Below are 24,789 nucleotides of genomic sequence, written 5' to 3' on the forward strand. Positions count from 1 at the left end.
AAAAAATGAATAAAGAATAATGATTAAAAAAAGTCATGTTAATGAAATCGTTATAAAAATAGAAATAGAAATTAAAAATTAAAATAGTTTAAATTGACATGCTTTTCCATCATTTATTGTGGTGACTATATTTTTCTCCTTTAAATAGTGAGTATGGTAGAGTTCACTCATTGATGATTGATTTTTCTAATATGTTTAGCAGTAGTAAATCCAAGAACTAATATTTATAATATGTAAGTGGTAATATAAAGCACTCAGTTTTCCTGGCTTCACTTATGCAGGAAAAGAAAAATGAAAGCATGGGAAGAAATAAATAATAAAATAAAAAACAAGGTGTCAAGTGAGCATTTCTAAGCCCACAGCCCCTGTGGTGAGATGTAGGATACTTGGGAACTCATAAGCCAGGTAGCTTGGCATATCCAGCTCAGCAACAAAAATCAAAGAGAAACCGACTCAAACCAGTTGGAAGGTGAGGACTGACAACCAAGGTTGTCCTCTGACTTCCATACAAGCACCATGGCATGTGTACACCTGTTCTCTCTGTGTGTTTCTTTCTCTCCCCACCCACACCAAATTAAAAAATTCTGTAGAGGAACAAAATGTTCTAAACAAGTGAGAATAATACTCCTTTTATGGATATAATGTTTATATAATTCAAATTTTTGCCATTTAAATGAAGTATTTGAAGAATTCAGACTTTATAAAGAGCAGAGATTTATTTAGCTCACAGTTTGAGAGGTTAAATGTCCAAACAGCACTCGATGGCCTCTAGTGCCTGCTTTGTGGTGACTGGCAGGTGTGTGAGTGGAGGAAGGACATAACATTGCAAAACAGGAAGCCAGAGACAGACTCTGGGTAAGGAAGGTTTTTATAACTGGCAAGACTCACTCTAGGATACTAGTCTTCTTTTTTAGGACAGTGCCCCTAATGACCTCCTACTAGTCACCACCATTTCCCCTACATTGTCAGTCTAGGGACCAAACCTTCAGCATATGAAATTTTGCAGGTACAAAAAACATTCAAATTAAAGAAAAGATTGAGTATAAATGCTTGGTATTTCAGACTGTGTTGTTAAGATAAAGACAGAAACTGAAATAGAGGTTCCAGAAACAGATCTATGTATGAATGGATAGGTGACATATTATATGAAAGTGACATTTCAGTCTCGTTTTATTAAAATTTGAAACAGCACAGAGGCCAACATACTGATACCCTCAGGGTATTGATTAAATTGGAGAAAACAACAAAGGAAAAAAATTTTAAATTTTTAACTGAATTTTTCCAATTTTTATATAATATAGATCATCTTCCCTATCCGCATCTCCCTTTACCGCCCCCACCCAATTTAATATTCTCTCTGTCTCTCTGTCTCTGTCTCTGTCTCTGTTTCTCTCTCTCTCTCTCTCTGTGTGTGTGTGTGTGTATGTGTGTGTAATAAGGCCTATAGAGTCTAATATGTATCCTCAAATGTCCTTAGGTGTGGGTATATCCACCAGAGCCTGGTTAACCTACCAAGATTCACACCCTTAAAAGAAACTAACTCTCCTCCTCCCAGCAGCCATCAGTTGCTGAAAGTTCCTTAGGTAGCGTTGGGGTTTTCTACCCACTTTCCCATGTCTATGCTGGATGTTGCCTGGTTTGAGCTTGTGTGGGACTTGTGTATGGTGTCATCATTTCTATGAGTTCATATGAGTAACTGACCAACTGTCTGGAAAATGGTATTTCCTTGTGATCATCCACCACCTCTGGCTCTTACAATCCTTCCACAATTATATCTGAGTCTTGGGAGACAGAAGTTTGATATAGGTGTCCTATTCAGGGATAAGCACTCAGCAGCCTCTTGTTCTCTGCACATTGTTCAGTTGTGGGTTTCTGTGTTTGCAATCTGCTACATAAGGAATCTTCTCTGGTAAGACTTTCGATATGCAATAATCTTTTGTATACCAATAACTCATTAGGAGTCATTTTAATACAATAACTATTTAGTAGAAAACCAGTGTTAGGCTCTCCCCTATGCCCTGTGATTTGTCTAGTCTCAGAAACCTAAGTCTTGTATCAATGTCAGGTATGGGATCTAACATATAAAGCAGACCTTGAATCCAGAAAGTGGCTGATTATTCCCATATGTCCATTCCACCATTGACCAGTTGGCATATCTTGTCCTGCCAGTTGTTGTAGTTCACAGGAGTCACAACTGGTTAAGGTTGATGATTATTTTTTCCTTCCAGTAGCATGCAATAGGGTCTAACAGTCAAGTTCTGGTGGGTAACCAAGACAAAGGACAATGGTCAGTAGTGTTTGGGGGTCTATGGGATCCTGGGTCAATAGCTTCAATAGAGCGAGTCCTGCTGTGGAGTCTTATTTTGTTAGCCTATGGTGTCTAGATGGGGCAATGCCTCCCTATTTTGAGGTAACACCTTTAAATCTCTTTTATAATGTATATTTATATGCTTTAAGAAACTTCTATAGTGGTGGGTTTCCATATGACTTTTTCTAAAGGCATTTAGTGTTACTTATCCCTCCCCATACTCCCTCCTCTGTCCTGCCCTCCTATTCCCCACCCCATTTAACCCTTCCTACTTCATTGTTCCCCTTTCACCCTCTACATTACTGCATTCTACCCCTCTCCCAAGAGGCCTCTCCACTTCTATGACCATTTATTAGCTTCCTAACTTGTCTGGATTATCAAATTGAAACATGCATAGCATCCACCTAAGAGAGAGAACATGGGGTGTTTTTCTTTTTTGGTATGTTGCCATATACTCAAATTAAGATCTAATTATTAATAAGTTCAATAAAAGAGTAGACATGCAAGTTACATAAAATAATTTTGTGTACATATAATAAAGAAACTGCTAACATCTAGAATAGAAATAAATACTTATGAATAATTACAGTATAAGTTCAGTATAATGTAGATTGGACTAGAATAAGAATGTGTTAGAGGAAATTCAGATGATAAATATATGAAAATAATCAGGGAAAAATCAAAAGATAGGACTATATGGTAATAGTACATGAACAATGGGTTACTAAAATATGCTAAATGTGGGGAAGGACAGTTGGAAAGATGGCTTGATTGCTAAGAGTACTTGCTGCTTTTTCAGAGGACCTAGGTTTGTTTCCCAGCACCCATGTGGCAGCTCACAGTTATTTGTTACTCTGGTTCAATGGATCGGACAGCCTTGTCTTGCCTCTGCAGGAACAAGGCACACGTGGTACACATACATGCATGCAAGCAAGCACTCATTCACATAAAATAAAAATAAATCTTTAAAAGAGTAAAACAGTAAGTGCAATATATTCGCAATGATATGGAGAAAAGCTTTCATACTCTGGTAGTGGGAGTTTAAATTGGGTCAAAATTTTGGAAGCAGGTTGGCATAATTTTGTAAATCTGATATTACCAACAACTCCATACAAGCTAGTTTTGAGGTAAAATAGGAGTTATAGGGATTGAGTTTGTAATAATTTGTTAGACTCTATTTAAATTATATTCTGATTTTATGCATGCTTATTATATTTCACATTTATAAGGGATAAAATAATCTAGTCTTCAGTATAATATTTTAATATCAATTTATACTCAAAGTAAGGAACAGGAAGATTTTTCTCCATGATATTGGAGCAAATCTTTATGGCCTATTTCATTTGGATCATTTTGTGTACATTCGTCTTAAAATTGTTTGTTCCTTGCAAAAGAAGGAACCACTGACTTAGTCGTGCAAAATCATGTAAATTTAGGAGGTGAAAACATGCTACTTACACAACACCATGGAAGAAAACTAGTTCGGATTTGTGTTAAAAGGATGACTGGGCAAGGACAACAAAACATAACCAGAAAATAAATAAAATTCGTTCTGAAACAAGGAGGAGCATATGCTATGGGCTGAGGTGTTTCCCATCAGAGTTGAGATGCTGAAACTCCATTCCCTGATTCAAATGGTATTTGGCTTTGGGAAGTCAGTTTCATTGAGGCCATGGAAATGGGGCCCTTAGAGTGGGATTAGTGCTTTTATAAGAAGAGACACCAGAGAGTCTATTTCTTGCTCTTTCTTCTAAGTGAGGACATAGTAAAAAGATATCTGCCCAAAGCTAGGAAGAGGCCCTCCAAACTGATCATGCTATATACTCATCTCTGTATAGCTGTGAGGAAATAAAATTATTATTTATGCAACTCAGTGTATAGCATCTGTTATGGAAGCCCAGTGATATTAAGAGAAAGAATGCTAAAATTTATATGTACTATAGGTATTTATAAAACATTTTATTTGAAGAGTTTCTCCTCTTAACTAATTTAAATAACAAAGGAAAAACATATCTTGCTTTCATGGAGAAAAAGTACATGAGGACAATCTTGTGGTAGAGCAACAGGTACCTTGTATGAGGGAAGTAAGATGAGATCCCTTATATTTAATTCTCATATGGATTCTATAATACATCTGGCAAATAAAATATTTGAAAACCAAATTTGTAAATAATGTTCCATTTTGACATCTAGAAAATCAAATTGAAATTATTTGAGGCCATACAATATAAATAAAGAGCAGTCTGTCAGTAAGTTCATTCATGGGAAACTTCATCCATAGATGCTTCTCAAAACTACCTTCTCATCAGTAAGTCTGCTTACACTTTTATGTGCACGTGAGTGTATGTGTGTGAGTGTGGTGTATGTGCCTTGCCCGTGGTGTATGTGTGTATGTATGTATGTATGTATGTATGTATGTAGGTGTGTATGTGTTATATATGTGTGTTCAAACATGCACGTGCACGCACCAAGATCATGGAGACCAGATGAAGATGTTGAGTTTCTTGTCATTCTCTGCCTTACTTTTTTGAGACTGGGTCTCTCACTGGTCCTGGAAGAAGTCTGTCAGCAAGACCTAGCAATCTATCTTAACCTGCCAACCAAACACTGGGATAACAGGACGCAAGACCAGGCCAAGATTAAAAAAAAATATTTTATTTATTATTTTTATTGTGGCATATGAGTGTAATGCCTGCATGTAGGTAGGTGCAACCCATGTCTTGCAATGCCCTCAGAGGTCAGAAGAGGGCGTCAAATCCCATGGAACTGGACTACAGATGGTTGTTAGCTATCATGTAGGTACTGGAAATTGAACCTGAGTCCTCTGCAAGAGCAGTCAGTGCTCTTAACTAATGAGCCATCTCTCCAGTCCCCAGGTCTGGATTTTTATGAGGGAGCTCTGATCCAAACTCAGATCCTCATGTTTATGAAACAAGTCTCTTCCATACTAAGCCATCATTCAAGTCCCAAATTTGCTTACTTTTGTAAGCAATGTTAAGAAGATAATATTATACTTTTATAATAATGTACTTTCACTCATCTACTGTTTTAAAATTTACTCTCTATTATTTTTTTTCTAAACTAAGTGGACCAAATACTATTTTAAGTACCCCAAAGCTTAGGAGGATGAATTATATATTTAAGTCAGTGTACCTAATTAGAAATATGAAATGTAGTCTTGGTCACAGTTCACCGGCTTTGTGAAATGTCAGAATTATCTTAGAACAGAGTGGTTAATCAGAATCCTAGTCTAGACTTGTATGATGAGGATGGCAGATTAAGTTTCCATGTAGGTCTCAAGGTGAATGTTGTATACCTGATTCCCTCTTCCTCTGCTAATTTAAGTTTCTCTTCGGTGGAATCTCATTGTTTGTGTTGTGGGTGACATTGTTATTAGTCTAAGGATATTGTTATTTTTTTCTCAGCCAATTAAAGAATTAAAGGCAGGAAAGTCTCAGATTAGCAGACAGAAACAGTCAAACAAACTTTTACTGAAATGTCAAGAATCCCATCCATACACATAAAGAATCACACACACACAAACACACACACACACACACACATGCATACACATACACATACTCATACAGAAAGATGAAGCTCTCCACAAGTGGAGGGGACCCGGAAAAGGAGATCCAAAGCCTCTTAGGTCTTTTAAGTATTTTAGTGGTTTCTGGTCCCCTAATTTTGGGACTATCAATTTAAAGAAGATGCTGATAGGCTGTGGCTCTGAATGATGAGACTTACATGACTCTAAGCAGGTCAATTGGAGGGGTCTGCTGGAGTTAAAAATAAGGCCTTCCTGTCAGAGACCAAGAAGCATCAGAAAGTATGCTATTTTATTACTTCTCAGTGGCCCTGTTGGTATCCCATACCTTTTTATTCTGTAAATCCAGGATGTAAGAAAAACATTTTGATATATTGGGAGACTTAAGTGTAGCAGAACCATGGCTTAGAATCAGTGAGGTGCAGGCTTAAAGCTGAACAACAGTTCATTATAATCAAGTTATTTAAACTCAGTGACTCTCACCTCATTTCTGAAGGAAAAAAAGTATATTCCCCTTTAAGCTTTTATTTGATGAAAACTGAAAGTATCTGCAAAATTCTTAGCATAGAGGATTGGACAAATAGTACCCAATAGCTAAAAAGTAATCCTGTTCTCATAGATTAGACACAGATTTAATTTCATGATGATCAGTAACTGTACAGAAATTACCTGAATGATGAACTCACGCTTGCTTATCAGAACACTGCCAATACACATTTAAAATCTTAAGTCAATTAATAAATAATATTCACTGAAATAATTTATCTGTGAGTAAATTCTTAAGCAAACAACTCTTATAAATAAGTTTCTACTTTAATTTTCCATTTTCTTCTCTTTTGCTATTTTCTCTTTTCAACTGATAAGTAATTATGCAATTACTTGTGATAAGTGACCTCTACAGCATACTTTAAATGTAAAACCAGTAGCCTACTTGTTGAGGATTGAAAATATGTTCATAGTCATTCATGCTGGATTATATAAATGTCTTTAGCTAAAGATTAAACACAGTTGGTAAAAATTAACTCATCTGCATATAACTTTTACCCCGTTTTGAAAGTGCAGTGGAGTGTAAACAACGGAGACTGAATACTTGCCTTTATAACTCAACCTTCAGATTTTGTAACAGATCTACCTCACTCAAGGAAGTAAGTCCTTTTGTAATATTTATTTAAGCAAAGTTTCTCAGTCACTGACTGTTAATAAACCTAGTTATATAAGAGTATTACATGTTAAAAATTTAAGAATTCCTTAGCACACACTTCATCGCTTTTTCTTCTTGCTGGATGCTGCAGGTTCTCTGCTGTAGGACAGAGGAGAAGTAACTGGCTTTGTAGCTTCTTTCTTTGCTGCATGTAGCTTTGAAGTTATAGACCCGTATCCTCTCTATAATGCACATGAATTCACTTACAGAGTATAGGAAATAATGCACATCTGTGTATGTTACTCTTTCCTATGTTGAAGGAATAGTGTGATCTTACATATTGCCCTGTAACAGTTGCATGCATCTCTCAGATTAATGGTATGTGGAGGAGGCTTATAATGTATGATCCCTTTAAATCACAAGTCTTTATAGCAAGGTAGGATGCTTAGAAATTACTTAGCCTACCATGAAACTCAGATCAGAAAAACATGGTGACTAGCTGGGAGATGAGTAGAAATTAAAGACTGATGGCCCATATCATATTTTGGTTTAATTTCCATTATCTCATGCAGCCACTGGCTATTTAAAAATAGTTTAACGTTTTATGCAATAATCTCCTAGGAAATCCTTAAAATATTACACATGAGGTTACGGTTGCCAAGCCAATCACAAAACAGTTTCTTTTTCAAAAGGCTGTGCAAGTTTCAGATGTGAAATGTTTGGATTATATTTGGTTAAAAAATAACACAAAAGCCAAAATGAAACTGGATTAAACAAAAATATAAAGTCTTTTCAGTTATACATTAAAGAAGTCCAGATGGTATCAATCAAGCCTGTGTTGATGATACAGTATCAGGAATCCTGCTCCTTCCCTTTTCATGTAGCTTTTTCTAGTTATTCCAAGATGGTCACTGAAATATACTCATATTACAGTCTAGCTACAGGTAAAAGGTTATTTGTAAGCAAGTATGAGAGAGGGAGGGAGGGAGGGAGGGAGGGAGAGAGAGAGAGAGAGAGACCCCGAGAGAGAGAGAGAGAGACCCAAAATGGAATAGGAGACCATTGAGTTCCGTGTTAAGAATTTCTGAGGAATTTTAGTAAATATTTTTGATTGCTTAGAGGTAAGATGAGCCCTTTTCTCATTCCAAATTGTTGTGGGTAAGATCTCCCTTTAATGGCATTTCTTTGTTTCTTTCTTTGTTATTATTTTTATTTTATGTGTGTCAATGTATTGCCTGCATGTATGCAAGTGCACCCACCTTGTGCAATGCCCACACAGGTCAGAAGAGAATGTCAGATTCCCCTGAAACTGGAGTTATGGAGGGTTGTTAGCTGCCATGTGGATTCTGGCAAGAGCAGTCAGTGTTTATAACCACTGAGTCATCTTTCCAGCCCCTTCTTTTTTGAATTAAAAAAATTATTTTATGTGTATGAATGTTTTATCTACATGTATGTATATATACCTGTGGGTGCAATGGCCATGGAGGACAGAAAAGGCCTTCAGATCTCCTGGGATTGGAATTGTGAATGGTTGTTAGCTGTCATATGGGTGGCTGGGAACTCAACCTGGGTCCTCTGCAAAAGCAGCCAGTGCTCTTAACTGTTGAGCCATCTCTCCTGCCTTGTATTTCTTCTTATGAGCCTCTTGAAAAGACTACAAAGGTTTGTGAGTGTCAAAGTCATAATGCAAATGATGTTATAATGAAGCTGAGGTCTGTTAAGGATTCAGACCTTGCATTAACATGTATGTGTGGCATCCTGGTTTGAAAGAGCATATCCCCCATAGACTTCAGTTATTTGTACATTTTGTGCCCAGCTGGTGGCACTGTTTTTGTTGATTTTAGTAGGTGCAGCTTTGCAGGAGGAAGCACTTCACTGGGGGGTTGAGTTTTGAGAGTTCTTAAGCCTTGCCCCATTTCCAGTTGCTCTGTTCTTCCTGTGCCTGCTTGGAGATGTGATCACTAGGCTTTCTGATCAGCCACTCTGGCGCCATGCCTCCCCAGCCATTATGGACTCTACCCCTATGAACCATAAGCCAAATAAACTCTTCCTTCTATAAGTTGCCTTAATGATGCTGATTTATCACGACAACAGAAAAGTAATACATGCTGTCATTGGAAAAGTACACTACTGTTTTATTTTCTGGTCTATTGGGAAGAACCTACTGATGTTTAACTACATGGGGGCATTCCGTAAGACACACCAGGGTTCAACTGCAGTTTCCTTGGTCTTCGCACATCTAGCTGCCCTCTCAGGAGACATAGCTGCAGTTTCCTTGATCCCCTCACTTCTAACTTCCTGCATACCCAGGAGATACATCTATGAGGGTGTAGCTGCAGTTTCCTTGGTCCCTCATTTCTAAATTCTTTCCTACTCAGTCTGATTTTCGCTTGGGTTACATCATTTAAAATCAGCCACATGCATATAACTCATTGTAGAAAGGCTAAGAAATAGGCTCTTTATTCTAGGCACCTACAGGGTAGGTGAAAACTGAGGCTTCTGTTTCAGGAGAAGAGGGAGAATCATGTCTGCTATACTAATTGTTTAGGGACAACAAGCATTGTGACCATAATAACTCTTTCCTGAGTAGCCCAGGTGCCTTCCCAAAACTTCAGCCTTCAGCAAGATATCCAGGCCTGACAGAATATTTGGTATTCCTTTCTATTAATGAATGTTACCTACAAATCTATTCATTTGGTATTTCATGTCTGATATACCTGGGGATAATTCTGAGCATTCTTTACACATACAAGTATCCATCCCCACAAATAAAAATAATAACAAAGTAATAAGGTACAAAATATGTAATAAAGTGAACAATTTACCCTATGAAATTGTAAATATATAACATAAATATATTTCAGAATATGAATACATATTTCACTGTATTATATGTACATAAAGACTTCACATGTATATCCTATAAAAGTAATCTCGACCAATGCATGGAAAACTGGTAATGGGTTGTTACTGTTTTTGTTGTGAGACAGGTTGGTGATCAAAGTGAACTTTAACTTATCTAAAACCTGAAGATTTACAATTCATCAAGGTATGATGAAGAGGGTAATAAGAGTAAGGATAGGGTCGCCACGTAGATACTCAGGAACTCTGTAATTTTCAGGGGGGAGTTGAGGTGCATTCTTGCTTTTTGTAAATTTTGGATTTCTTGTTGGTGTGTATTCATTGCTCATAGTGTTGGGTTCCATAAAGACTTGTTTTTTCAAGTACGTCATGTGTAATCATAGTTACTCCCAATACCTTACCTTGTTTCCCCCTCCCTCTCCTACCCTCCTGCTAGACTCTTTCTTCCCCATCTGTCTTTTGCTTTAATTTACATGTGTGTAGGTGTGTGCATGTGCATATGCATATACATTTATTTTTATGTATCTATGTTAAATCTGTTATCATAAATATATAGTAAGTGAGTTAATGAAATGAGAAGGCATACCTCAAAAGATAAAGAAGTATAAATGGTTAATAAAAAGTTTTCAACATCCTGGGCCATCAGGAAAATGAAAATTAAACCTACACTAAAATTGTGTTCCACTAAATCCAGGATATCATAAAAACAAATTCTGGTGAGGATGCAAGGAAAGGGAAACCCTGTTGCTCGAAGTGCTCGAAGTGCTCATGAGCTCAATTACTATGGAAATCAGTACAGAACATCTTAACTGGAGTTCTATTTTATCACTTATGTATTTTATTTATGAATAACAATTTCAGGCTCTAGTGAGCTAAATTAAAAAAAGAACTTATCAGAAGAGCACTGATTATCATATAGCCAAAGATATTGTTGAGTCTCTTACAGTATTATCAGAAAGAAATTATAATTATAACCACTGGGATTGGGGCCATTTGTTTCTCTAGTAGAACAACTAATTCCAACTGATGCACTTGCAGAGCTAGTTCTCTATTGAAACTTCACGATTTCCAACACATTGTAGTTAAACAACGTTTTATACTTATTTATTTAGTATGTATGGTATGGGGAGTGGTGCTCAGAGGACATCTTTCAGGACTGGTTTTCTTTCCACCATCTGGATTCCAGGGACTGAATTTAGGTCATCAGAATGGGCAGCAAGTGCCTTCACCTACTAAGCCACCTTGAAGGTCCCACCTTATTTCTTCAACATTTTCGAAAGCCGTCCTTTTCTGCCTAGCCTTTCCCTCATTGCTTGAAGTCAGATCTTTCTCACCTCTTGTTAAAGCTTTGAAACATCCCCTGCATGAGTTCTCAAGTGTTGTTCTTTTCTCCCTCAATTTCTTAAAGCTGCTGAATATTCTTTCTCAAGCACAAATTATACTGTCTTATTTCCCTGGAGAAACTTGTGTGAGACAAAGTCCAAGGTCCTTACAAAGAACACATGCATTCCCTGAAAAACATTACAGCCCAGTCATTGCAATAAGGAGTTTTAGGACAAGACTGCCTGGACTCAAATTCAGGTTTTCCTCTTGCTCTCTGTGTGGCTTTACTAAATTTCTATAAAGTCTACAAACTGTTAACTTTTATAAATAGTACGTAGTTTCTCCCTTAATTCTTGCATTTAATTTCTGCTTTGACATGACTAAAAGTTTCCTTTGTAGCCTGCAGCTGTATTCTTTCATTCCTTTGCAGTTACCAGTGTCTTCCTCCCTTTCCCACCAGAAAACAGGACTAACACTCTTATCTTTCAACATTCAGTTTTAGCAAATGCTTTAAATGTAACTAACTTTTCCTTGATTGGGCAACAGGTTTTCTTAATAACGTCTCTGATATTCTGTCCATATCTCTACTGATAGTTATCCCATAGTATGTTATTCTGTTTACATACCTGTTTACCTCTATGAGACCACAGGCAACCCAGGAGCAGGAATGGTGACTTACTGATGTTTGTGTCCTGATAAAGCTCCTGGTTTAAAATAGGTACATAATAAAAAGGTTTGTTGAACACATAGAAAATTTTCATAAGAGGATGGGATTATTCTTTTGCAAAACACTGTTCAGCTCCCTTTTCGCTTTGCAAGTCAATGCTACTTCAATGATCTCATAAAATTTCCTTAAAACCCTTTATTTCCAAGGGAAGTTATTTCTGTTGGAAGTTATTTCTGTTGGGAGTTATTTCTTGGATTATCTGTTGATAATCTTAAAAGTTATCTCAAATTAGTTTCCTTTCTTTGAGGATCTCCACCCGTAGAGAAAAAAAAAATTAATGCTCTATTCTACTGACTGTATTGGCTTAAATCAATCAGTCAACTGTACATGAATTGTAGAAATTTAAGTTTTTAATTGGAAATGAGGAGTATAAACATGTTGGCTTTTCATGACATGATAGAAAGAACAAATGGATATAGAAATGAAGTGGATAACATGTGGCTTGAGCATTAATATGGATATTTATATTATTTATAAATTTAATTCCAATTACATTTTAAATAAAATTCTATAACTATGTAAAATTGTGGTGGTTTTAATGGGAAATGTCCCCCATATATTTGAATACTTGGTCCCCAGTTGCTAAAGCTGTTTGGAGAAGTTATGGAATTTTTGGTAACCGAAGCCTTGTTGGAGGAAGCGTGTCCCTTGGAGCAGGCTTTGAGGCTTCGTAGCTTCTTCCCACTTCATTACATTTTAAATAAAATTCTATAACTATGTAAAATTGTGGTGGTTTTAATGGGAAATGTCCCCCATATATTTGAATACTTGGTCCCCAGTTGCTAAAGCTGTTTGGAGAAGTTATGGAATTTTTGGTAACCGAAGCCTTGTTGGAGGAAGCGTGTCCCTTGGAGCAGGCTTTGAGGCTTCGTAGCTTCTTCCCACTTCCAGTCTGTCCTCTCTGTGTCTCTTATATCCAGTTGAGATATGATCCCTCAGCTTCTTGCTCCAGCCTCCTGATACCATGCCTCCTGCTATTTTGCATTTTCCCTCTGGAATCATAGTCCAAAATAAATTTTCTTCCTTGAGTTACTTTTGGTCATGGTATTTTATCACAGCAACAAAAAAGTAACTAATAGAAAAATAAAATTTAGAGATCTGTTCATAATGGTTGTGGACACGTGTTTTCAATGTTATAACTATGCCACCATTTTGGTAAAAGAAGCATGATTATTGATCCGAGTGTCTTAAACACATTTGTTATCTGAGATAGTGTAACAGGAGACCTTCTTTTTACAGGACACTAACAAGTACTGGGAAAGACCTGAAAGATAATTTTCTGAAGGCCCTGGCATCGAGGGAAGAAGACAATCGCAATGGGAAAGTGAGCGTGAGTACATCAAAGACAGGGTCACACTGATAATACAGTCTTTAATATCTTCTATGAAAAGTAATTCAAGAGCAGGCAAGATGGTTCAGCAGGTAAACCTGTTTGATGCTAAGTCACATGACTGGGATACACATAGTGGAAAGAGAAAACTGATTCATGGAAATTGCCCTCTGTTCTCCACATGCCTGCCATGGAACTGATCCCAAATAATTAAATGTAACAAAATATTTCTAAAGTAATTCATGAAAGATAAGGTGTGGCTATACATATTATAGTACAGTATGTAGAGTTTTTATTCCCATTTTTTTCTATAGAATAGTCAAATGATGAAAAAAACTAAACAAGATTAAACATTTGTTGCAGGGAAAATGGAAGTGTTTGGCAGACTTTTTGTTACCGCCACCTTTGTGCTGGTTCTAGATTAAAAAAATCTGTTTTGAGGATTTTTTTTTCCATTGAGGTTAGCATGGACACAGAATGACGGTGCAGGGTCTGGTGTCAAAGGAGTTTCATTTCATTTTAAATTTTATTTATTATCTTTATTTATGTGTATGTGTGTTTTGCCTTCATGCATGCACCTGTGTTGTTCAGTGTCCGCAGACGTCAGAAGAGGGCATCACATCCCCTGCAGCTGGAGTTATGGACGGATAGTTATTAGCTGCCATGTGGGTGGAGGGAACCAAACCCAGGTCCTCTGCAAGAGCAGCCAGTGCACTTAACTTCTGAGCCATCTCTCCAAACCTTCATTTTATTTTGTTTTAAGATGAGTACTACTGGAGAAACGGCTCAGTGGTAAAGAGCACTGACTGCTCTTGCAGAGGACCCGGGTTCGATTCCCAGCACCTACATGGCGGCTGCGAACTGTCCTGGATGGAATTGGAACCATACAGTTCCAGGGGGAATACGAAGCCCTCGTCTGACCTGCGTGGCATTGCATGACATGGGTGTACTCACATACATGCAGGCAATACACTCATATGCATAAAATAAAAACAATAAATAAAATATTTATGAAAAAGATGCGTACTACTAACCATGGTACTGGAATGCCCCAATAAAGAGAGGCAGATGGATGAGTGACATTGCAAAGAAACTCTTTTAAAAATATGATATTTTAGTTCATTAAGAATTTCATAGAATGCTTTTTTAGCATATTCACCCCCTCCTCACCTCTCTTAACTCCTCCCAGATCAATTTTCCACTTTTCACCCTTCCCATCTTCATGTACTCTTTAATAACCCATATACTCCTAGGTGTGGGACCATCTCCTGGAGCATGGTCAACCTACCTTAAATCTCATTTCCTTCCCCTAGAAACCATCAAATCATGTTAGAAAGTTGACGGGCTTCATCTTGTGCAGGTCTTGTTTAGGCAAGCACAGCTGCTGTGAGTTCATAAGTACAACAGTCCTATGATATCCTGAAGACATTGTTTTGCTCTTATCTTCCTCCCTGACCACTTGCTCCTACAGTTTTCTGTCCTCCTTCCAGGATGGGCCCTGAGCCTTTGGGATGGGTGATATAGGTGTCCCATTTCTGGGCAAACATTTCACTTATACTTATTAACTGCATTTTGATTAGTTGTGAGTTTCTGTGTTAACCACAGACAAAGAAGTTCTTTAAAGCACTTCTTTTAGACACATGTAATCAATGGCAAAGGATAGTCTTTCACAAAGGTGGAAACTACTCTTCCATAATAACAAAAGAGAGACAGAATATATACCAAATCCACCTAGTAGGGTGGTAGATTGGGGTTTGGAAAGATAGGACAGCCTTGCTTTGAGTTGGTCTATTTTTGACATTATTGATCCTAGTGATCTTTATTACATAATTATGAGTTTTCCCTAAACCGCTCCTAAATTTAATTTTACTTAGTATAGTAAATGTTTAATATTTAATGTTAATTGGATATTCATGGGTTTGAAAATGGTGATCTCAGACTTATATCTATTAACTGTGTGAAAAACCTATGATCATTCATTTGGGGCTTTTGAATTTTTAACTGTGTTAGTAGGATATATACATTTTTATCAAGAGTGGCATTTAAGGCTTATCTTCCAATTTTGTTGTTTTGTCTTAGAGTAGAGCCAAAATGTTTTATAGTGAACTATTTACAGTGCAATACCTTAGATCATTCAATTATAAGGAAAATAAACTTATTTAAAAGCCATTCACTAAGTGGATAGGAATTTTGAAGGCTTTTTTAAAAATATAAAATATACACTATTCATGAGATTGTAAACTATTTTAGTTCACTGTCAGAAAAAATATATGTGAACTTTAGATCTGTAGTTATATATGAGCAAATAGTCTAGATGCTCCAAGAGAAATGACTATTTCCTAAAAAAAGTGTGCGCTTTTTTTCTGTAAATGTTTAGATGCAAGATAAGTGGAGAATGTTATCTCCAAAGCACTTTTGCTACTATTTCTGTTTCAATCTATTTAAAGAATACACCATAAAATTTATGGTACTGTTCTTGAATTTACTTAGTTGACCTCTATGGCCCAATAAGACTTGAAGTATTAATTACACACCAATTTTGGGAGGATATTTTCTTTAAGAATAGCTAAAGATTCTAAAAAGATTAGATTTCCTCTCACGCCACACAACTTTAATTTTTTTTTCTTTTTACTTTTACAATTGATTCTAATCCAGGTCATTCTGCTTTTCCCCCTGGTCAAATAATTGTAACATTAATATATTAATTTATATATTTACAGGTTTTGAATTTAGTCTTCACCTGAGTCTATAACTTTGGATAATACTACTTCTCTGTCCTTGTCTTATGGGCTCCTCATCCCATTCCATGCCTAAATCATAGTACTGTTTATTTAGTACAAGGGCACATACCATCATGATTACTGGTTTGACATATAATCTCAGGATTATATTCTGGGAGGGAATGTGGTTTAGAAAAAGATAATGGCTTATACACCAGCTAGTCAAAGATTAAGAACATTTGAAAACCATGTGTCTTTTTAAGGTTTCATTGGTTGAGTGGTTCAGATGCTTTTAGTACAGTTATTGTTTAATAACTCTTTTTTTGCAAAAAAAATTGCATTAGAGCAAAGAAAATTTGGTGTAACTTAAGAATTAATATCTTATATATATCTTCAAATTATAAATGTGAGCATAATGCATATATATATGCCATAAGTGTATACACTCATACATGTGCATATATATACTATGGTGTTTCATGCATTAGTTTAGACAAAAGTTCATGCAATTCATGATCAGCTATATTTAGAAGGATTTTTACTTTCCTCCAAATGACAAGCACAATGAATATTTTTCCTAGTAATACAGATATTTATTTTATTTTACTCATGAGCTATTCTCACTTGGAAAACTTTAAATTCATACCTCATGTACTTCAGGTTATTTTAAAATCTTAAAATACCGAGGTAGTTAATATCCCATTTCCTTCTTATTTGTGTGCTAATTTATTGTACATGCAGTGGAATATTTTTCTATGTGTATGAGTGTTTTGCCTGCACGAATGTGTGACACATGTATTTAGTGCCCATGGATGCCAGAAAAGGGTGTGGCATCCCCTGGAACTGGCATTATGGATGGTTGTTAGACACCATGTAGATGCTGGAAACTGCTCTTAAACACTGAGCCATCTCTACAGTGATGGAATTTTTTTAAAAACAATGCCATCATAATGAGGCATTTATACAGTGTTTAATAATACAAGGGCTTGGCAAAACACATTAAGTAGGTCTGGGGCTAGATATCTTAGAATTCAGATCTGAGGAAAATGACAAATTCAGGCACACTAAAGAATTCACAGAAAGGTGAATACACATTTGCCAATTTAAGGGTTATTACATGTCTATTTTCTTAGAAAAATCAATGAAAAAGTTATAGAAATAAAAATTTCTAGGGCACTGAGGTGCACACCCTTAATCCCAGCATTTAGCGGGCAGAGACAGGCTGATCTCTGTAAGACTGAGGCCAGTATGGTATACATAATGAGGCTAGCAGGGAATACAGGGAGACCCTGTCTCAAAAAGACAAAAAGTCAATGACAGTGTTAAAATTTCTAGAGCCATTTAAGTAAAAGTCAGAATATGACAAGAAATGCTTTAGGTTAATCTTAGCTAAAAGCCTGGGATGTATAGGAATAATGGCTGGACAAAGAGTGACTACATGCAAACTAGGGTAGAGATGGAAATTTGGGTCTTCTGAGATAATTTCCATTTCCTTTCTAGACTACTCTGAGATATTCACAGAGTTGACCAATCTGTTTTTCTCTCTTACTTTGGTGTTTGTGACATAATTATCTAATGGTTTCCCTACCTACTTTTGATATCAGTATCTTTCTTGTGTTCATTAACATATCTCCAATACATTTTTTTCAAGAAGAACACATATTTCCCTTAGGCGATCATTCAAAGCTATGAACTTACTACCTTATTGATACTAAAACATGCCTAAATCTTTGCTATCCATATTAATTAATTTAATTAGGTGTCACTCAAATAGTGACAACTTGCTGTGAATTGGACATTGTGCTAGATGCTGAGGACACAATAGTAGTAAGTAAATATGGACTTACAAGTGAGAAGAAATTGAATAGTCAAATAGCATGTAAGAAAAAGCAGAAGTACAGTTATGACAGGGGCCAAGAAAAACACAAAAATCCCTGTATATAAGTGAGCACAGGATGATAACCGTCAACCTTCAGCCTTCAGTATGATAACCATCATACGTTCAGTCTAGAGAATGCATTGTGAAGAGGAGAAAGCTCCTACCAGTAGATGCATGGCAAGCCCAGATAAGAGAATATGAGATGGTACTTGGCATCAGGAAGTTGATAGTAAAAGAACATGTGACAGTTATTTACAAGGTGAACCTGGCAGAACATGGTAACCAGATACAGCTAAGTTCGTAATTGGAGTCAAAAGGAGCACAAATGCTGGTTGCATTGCAGAGATGGATGGAATAAGTTTCAATTTCTTTTCAGAAAAGATAGTTGAAAGGGCTCTTTGTAATGATTATAGATTTTATCAGGGATCTGAAGACTGTTAGACATTGACAAGACATTCTACGATCAGAATATTAATAATAGACTATGGGTTTTATTGCTAGTATAGGAAACAAAAGTCCTTTTTATTAATGTTCTAGTCTGTGAAGACCATTTTTATATTTGTCACAAAGATGAACAAGATATAGGCTTTCCCTACAATATTTCAGCTGTGATAGGTTTATATAACTCTTTTTAAGTGGATAAATAGCTAGCTAGAAGTGTCATTTTTCAAACGGTGGGAAGCTAAGAATTCTTGATTTGATAAATGGGAAAAACAAAACATTTCCTAGCTAATCAGACTCGTGAGAATTGATGATGAAATTTCACAAGCTGCTCCTGGTGGGTCCTATCAACTTATTTTCACACTGAATGTTGAATGTGTAAACAGTTACATGGCTGACTGGCTTGGGCTTTGAAATACCATTATTGAAACTGGCATAAAAACACTGCTTAGAGGGGCTGGAGAGATGACTCAGTGGTTAAGAGCACTGTCTGCTTTTGCAGAGGACTTGGGTTCAATTTCCAGCACCCACATGATAGCTAGTAACTGTTCATAACTCCAGTTCCAGGGAGAATCTGACATTTTCTTCTGACTTCAGACATTGTATGACAAGAGTACACTTAAATACATGCAGACAATATACTCATACTCATAAAAATAAAAATAATAAATAAAATTTAAAAACTGCTGCTTACAACTTTTTCTCCAGGGTCATTCAAGGAAGTCATTGTACCTGGGTCAGAGAAACCTATGAATTGGGCACTTTCTAGTACACCAATTTCCTGTGTTGAAATCTTTATGAAACATAAGATTATGTTGTGTATGACCAATAATATTGTGCTGACATGATCTGTTCCCTCTTTGCTATTTTGTAACTTCTATAAAATATTCCCTTTCAAGAAAATAAAGGTATTATATAGATGATAATTTCCTTTTTAATAGGATTTATGATTGTCTACCATAAGCACTTGTGGAAATTATGATTCATAAAGTCTTAGCTTCTTTATAAACAGGCTATAAAATGCTTGGAAAATTATCTGATTTTGTAACTATAATCAGAGCCATATTACCTGATTTTGATTTTTGGGTTGATAATTATTTCAAGCTAAACTCATGTACTCAGACTTATTTCTCTACCTCCAATGTGGAGATGATTTTCATACTGATGAAAAATTTCTATAATAAAATTATATAATGTATAGAGCACACATGCATACTTAAGACTTAGAAGTTTGCACTTCCTAGAGGCTAAGTCTTCTCTCATGTGAAACATGTAATGTCATAATAAAAGCATGACGATACAGAGAATGGAGCTAGGCAGAGATGTGGTCGCATTTGAAACTCATTGTCAGTCTGATCATACATAAAACTCTGTGAATTCTATCACAAAACTTGCTCTGCCTTAAAGCAAGGGGAATACGCTTTTATACACTCCCACTTATGCTCTCCAGTTAATCAGTAGCTAACACAGAGGTGAGAGTGGAGGGAATAAGCCATCCTTTTGAGGAAGGTTCAAATAGGAACAGTTGGCTATTAACACCTGCAAAGTCTATATATGGGTACCCTTGCCTGGGACAGGAGACTAAGCGGAGACATCACTACCATTTGCTCAGTAGCTCTAAAGCTGAAGTACATGTTTATTTAGGCTCTCCCTCTTTCTCTCTCCCCCACCTCTATTTTTCTCTATTACAAATAAATATGCTAAAACACTGGTGTGGTGTTTTGAATGACAAGTGATCTCCATAGGCTCAAATATTCGAACACTTGGTTAGTTGGTGGCACTATTTGTGGAGGGTCATGGACTCATTAGAAGATGTGGTGTGATAGAGGAAGCCTGCCATTAGGTGTGGACATGGAGAGTTCATAGCCTTGCCCCATTTTGATTTTGCCATCTCTTTGCTTCCTGTGCTTGTTTTGAATATGCAAATTCTCAGCTTTCTGTTCCTATCATCCTCCCCCACCCCTGCCTCACCCACCATATGAATTCTTACCCCTTTGGAACTGTAAGTTAAACTCTTCCTTCTATAATTTGTTCTGGTCATGGTATTTTATTGCAACAACAGAAAAGTAACTAATACAAAAGTTGGTAACAGAGCATGCCCTCAGGGAAAGATCCCATTCAGCTAAGCTTCCAATTTCTGAAAGAAAGCCTAAGGGGATTTCTGCTCCTAGAAAACCACAACATACAAAAACTGGTACAAATGTGATTGAAGAGAGCCAAGGTTCATCACAAGATGGAAGACAAACTTGGCAGTGTCATTTACATGGTGCTGGCTTAAGAGGGATGAAAGATGCAAAAGTAAGGGTATTGTCACTTCTCCCTCTGCCATTTCAGAGAGCTGCTAAGCCCAGGCATTGTGTAGTAGGGGAGTCCCTGAATAAAGAAGGCCCTGGAAACCAAGAGGGCCTGAGGGCCATTGAGTGAAGCTGTGAAGGTCAAGCCTGGGTTGCAATGGAGACCCAAGATGTTGAACATGCCAGAGTCGTAAGACATCTGCCAAAGAAAGGTGTATACATGGGGTGAAACCAGCCCCCAAAAGAGATGCATGTTGCAGGCAGCAAAGCTGGAGGAGTGGAGTCATCTAAGCCCTTTGGAACTAAAGTCTCAAACACAGGCTTGGTGTTACAGGTTTTGATGTTTTCAATGCTGTTTTTCCATCTTGTTCTGGTCTGGTATTTCCTCATTATGCCTCCATTCCTCACATTTGGAATGGGAATGTGTATTTTCTGCCATGGTATGTTGGATATATATAATTGGCTTTTGATTTTCCCAGGGCTTACAGTTAGGAGATTGCCTTGTGTATCAGAAAAGGCTTTGGACTCTGGACTTCTGAATAGTATTGAGAGTGCTAAAGACTATGGGGGCTTTTGATGTTGGACTAAATACATTTTACATTATGATGTGGTCATGAGCCTATGGGGACCAAGGAGTAGAGTATGGTGGTTTGAATGGGATGTATCCCCTATAGGCTCAAGTATTTGAACACTTGGTCAGTTGATAGCACTGTTTGGGAAGATCATGGATCCTTTAGGAGGTGTGGCCTTATTGCAGGAAGCTTGTCACTGGGTGACAGCTTTAGGATTTCATACCCTTGCCACACTTTCAGTATGCCATATCTCTGCTCCTTGTGAGTGGTTGAAGATATAAGCTCCCAACTTTCTGTTCTGGCCACTTCTGCCATACCTCCCTGCCATGATGGACTCTTATCCCTGTGGAACCATAAGCCAAATAAACTCTTCCTTCTATAAGTTTCCCTGGTCATGTTTTATCACAGCAACAGAAAAGTAACTAATACAACTGGGTATATACTTTTCATGTGAACTTGTAAAGGAAAGTTGAATATGCATTAAGTAGAATATCCATCCAGAATTTTCTGGGCATAAGGCAATGAAAATAGAAATAAACAACAGTAAAAAAAAGTTAAAATGGGAGCTGGGTTTGTTGGCACACACCTTTAGTCTCTGAACTTGGGAGGTAGAGGCAGGGAAATCTCTTTGAGACTGAGACCAGCCTGGACTACATAGTGAGTTCCAGGCCAGCTAGAGCCTTGGGGAGATACTTACTCAAAAAAAGAAAAAGAAATAAAACAAACAAAAAGATAAAATGATAAAACATAAATCTGGCCACAGAGAAAATCACAATGAGTGTTTTGAGCAAACAATAATAAAAATATTTTGTATTATGTAATTTTTTTTATTAGTTAATGTATTCCTTAGAGAAAACATTTATAATGCTCAATATATTCACTTAAATAAGGATAATAACCAAGCAGTGTACTAGGTGTTTTTTCATAGTGTTTTGTATCACTATGGAAAATACCAGAAAGAAACGATTTACAGAAGGAAAGATTTGCCTCAGAGTTCAGAGATTGAGTGATCAGTCCATGGTTGACTGGCTCCCTCATTGCTCAGCTTGTAGTGAGGCAGAGTGTCACAGGAGAAGGGGAAAGTGGAGCAGAGCTGCTCAGTTCATGGCAGCTGGGAAGCAAAGACAACACAGGAAAGGAAAAGGGACAAGGTGTACCTTTCTATGATGCACCCACAGTAACCTACTTTCTCCATCCAGGCCCCATCTTCTAGTTCCACCACCTTTTGATGCAGTCATATAAATTCATCAAAAGAAAAATCCATTGATTAGGTGAGAACTCTCAGGATCCTACCATTCCATAAAGCCCTTCAGCTGGCAAACAAATCCCTAGCTAGACATGAGCCTGTTGGGGGGGAGGGAGAGGGAAGTTTAGATTCAATTCTCATAACAACCATAACAAATCATCAAACGAATGAGTTAAACATCTAGTTTAAAAAGCTAGAAAAAAGAAGGGAGCTTGCTACCAAGACTCCTGCAAGTTGTCCTCTGATCTTGTAGTAAGTGAGCTTAATTCAAATTCAGGAATTCTGCCTCCAGAGTTTAGTTGCTAACCAGTATGCAAATGCATAAAATCGCTCTTAAAAGAGCTAGACTTGTGAAACTCTATGACTTATGACAGTATGGTGCTGGAAGAGAAGTAGGCAGATAAAGTGATGATAATATTAACATCAATAGTAGACATGCCAGTGCCTTGTGTTTCATACCAGTCACTGCTCTAAGTAGCGTGTCTTTTAGCTCACTTGCTTCTTTGTCATCATTTAAGTACTGAAATTAGCCACAGACAAGTATTTTCCCTAAGTTACTATATAATAAAATCAGTTGTTTAAGCAACTGGGGTTATTCTTATAATGATAAGAATGATCTGGGATCATTTCTTATAACTTATTTTTTATTGATTTTTTGTGGATTCCATAAAACACATTTTAATCACATTCAGCACCCTCTTCCCTATCTTCACCTCACCCACAGGACTTCATGCATTTTGTCATATATGTTAAGGCCTGTTGAGTCAAGTTTGTGAACCAGTGTGAGTTCATTCACTGCAGCTTGTTCAAGCTGTCTAGCATCACTCCCTTAAAGATCAAATCTGCCTCACCCAGCCATGATCAGCTGCCAATTATTCCTTACCAAAGTTGTGGGCTTTTATCCATTTCCCCAGTTCTATGTTGGTTTTTGTCTCATTGAGTCTGCATGAGTCTCATGCATGCTGTCACCATTGCTGTAAGTTCATATGAGCAAGGTCCCAGGAGCCTGTAAAAGTCTGTTTCCTTATAGCCATGCACCTCCTAGCCTGACTCTTACAACCTTTCTAGTCCCTCTTCCGTAATGGTCTCTGAGCCATGGGTGGGTGAGGTCCTGTTCAGGGACCCACACTCTGCAGACTCTTATTCTCTACACTTTGGCCTTTTGTGTTCATCACCCTCTGTTGCATGTGGAAGCTTCACTGAGGGTTGAAGAGATGGATTAGTATTCTCTTTATCCCATGTTCCACTATGATCTGTGAATCTGGGAATAGAAAATGATGTTCAAATGTACCAGTAATCAGAAAAAATAAAATTAAAATGAGTTATTGTTAAAATACACAAGATCATCAAAAAAGTATTTAGCCCAATGTTTGTAGTAAAATAACTGTTAAAATATAAGTACTCACAGAGATACAGGCAATACACTCATACACATAAAATAAAAATAATAAATAAATATAAGTACTATGGGTTCAAACTCTGGGTTCTTAACTATTGATCACCCAAAGAGAATTATCCATGCATAAACAGCATGAACACTGTTTCCAGGAGATTATAGAAGTAAATATGAAAAAAAAACTTTAGAAAACAATATAGGAATGTGTTATGTACCTTGAAAAGAAATTTTTAAATAAAATAAAAGCTCCACAATCCATTAAAATTAAGTTGGATTTAATTAGCACTATAAACTTTTGTGAAAAGTTAAGCCACCTATATATTCAATGAATAAAACCAACAAAGCACTTATCTTACACATTTATAAAGAATTTCTACAGATTAAAAACTACACAGTGCACCTATCCAATCAATGTGTATACAGATTATAAGAGGAAATTCAGGGCCAAAGTAGTTAAATAGATTAATAAATATGAACATGCTTGGCTCTACTGGCAATCTGAAAAATTAAAAAAATCAAAATTTATATTTCATACTTGCTAGGTCCACAAACCTTAAAAGACTATTTAAAATGCAACTGAGGGCTTCTGGGTGCAAATGTCTGACTGGGTAGGACTTACCATGTGTGGGGGAGTGCGTGGGGTCAGAAGCCGGGATGGGGGAGGCCTGGTTGGGGGACTGGGTCTGGGTTTGATTGAGAACTGTTGTACGAGAATTCAGAAGCTCAATAAAAATACTTATAAAAATTCAGATAAGGTCTGAAGAAGTAAGAAATTATGCTTTTTGTACAGTTCAGAAAACAATGAAGAATATTTAGCAAAAAGAAAAATGTACATATTTTTCAAACTTGTAGATATGTATCTAAGAGGAAAAACCCAAACATACATACAATAAAGCACAATTATTGAATTGTGGCATTGCTTATACTCACAGGATAACCTAAACAAGCATGAGATCAAATTCTCTCTCTCTCTCTCTCTCTCTCTCTCTCTCTCTCTCTCTCT

General features: G+C 36.8%; 1 protein-coding gene across 1 annotated transcript in view; it reads left to right on the forward strand.

Moving 5' to 3' along the window:
- Window positions 1-24,789, forward strand: part of Cfap299 (cilia and flagella associated protein 299) — a 370,644-nt gene that overhangs the window by 306,015 nt on the left and 39,840 nt on the right. The window contains exon 3 of the mRNA XM_008843701.2: window positions 13,148-13,238. Within this exon, the coding sequence (XP_008841923.2) occupies window positions 13,148-13,238 (91 nt within the window). The remainder of the gene's footprint in view (window positions 1-13,147; window positions 13,239-24,789) is intronic.

The sequence above is a fragment of the Nannospalax galili genome, unplaced genomic scaffold, assembly GCF_000622305.1.
Source record: "Nannospalax galili isolate Female #2095 unplaced genomic scaffold, S.galili_v1.0 scaffold440, whole genome shotgun sequence".
In the NCBI taxonomy this organism is placed as follows: domain Eukaryota; kingdom Metazoa; phylum Chordata; class Mammalia; order Rodentia; family Spalacidae; genus Nannospalax; species Nannospalax galili.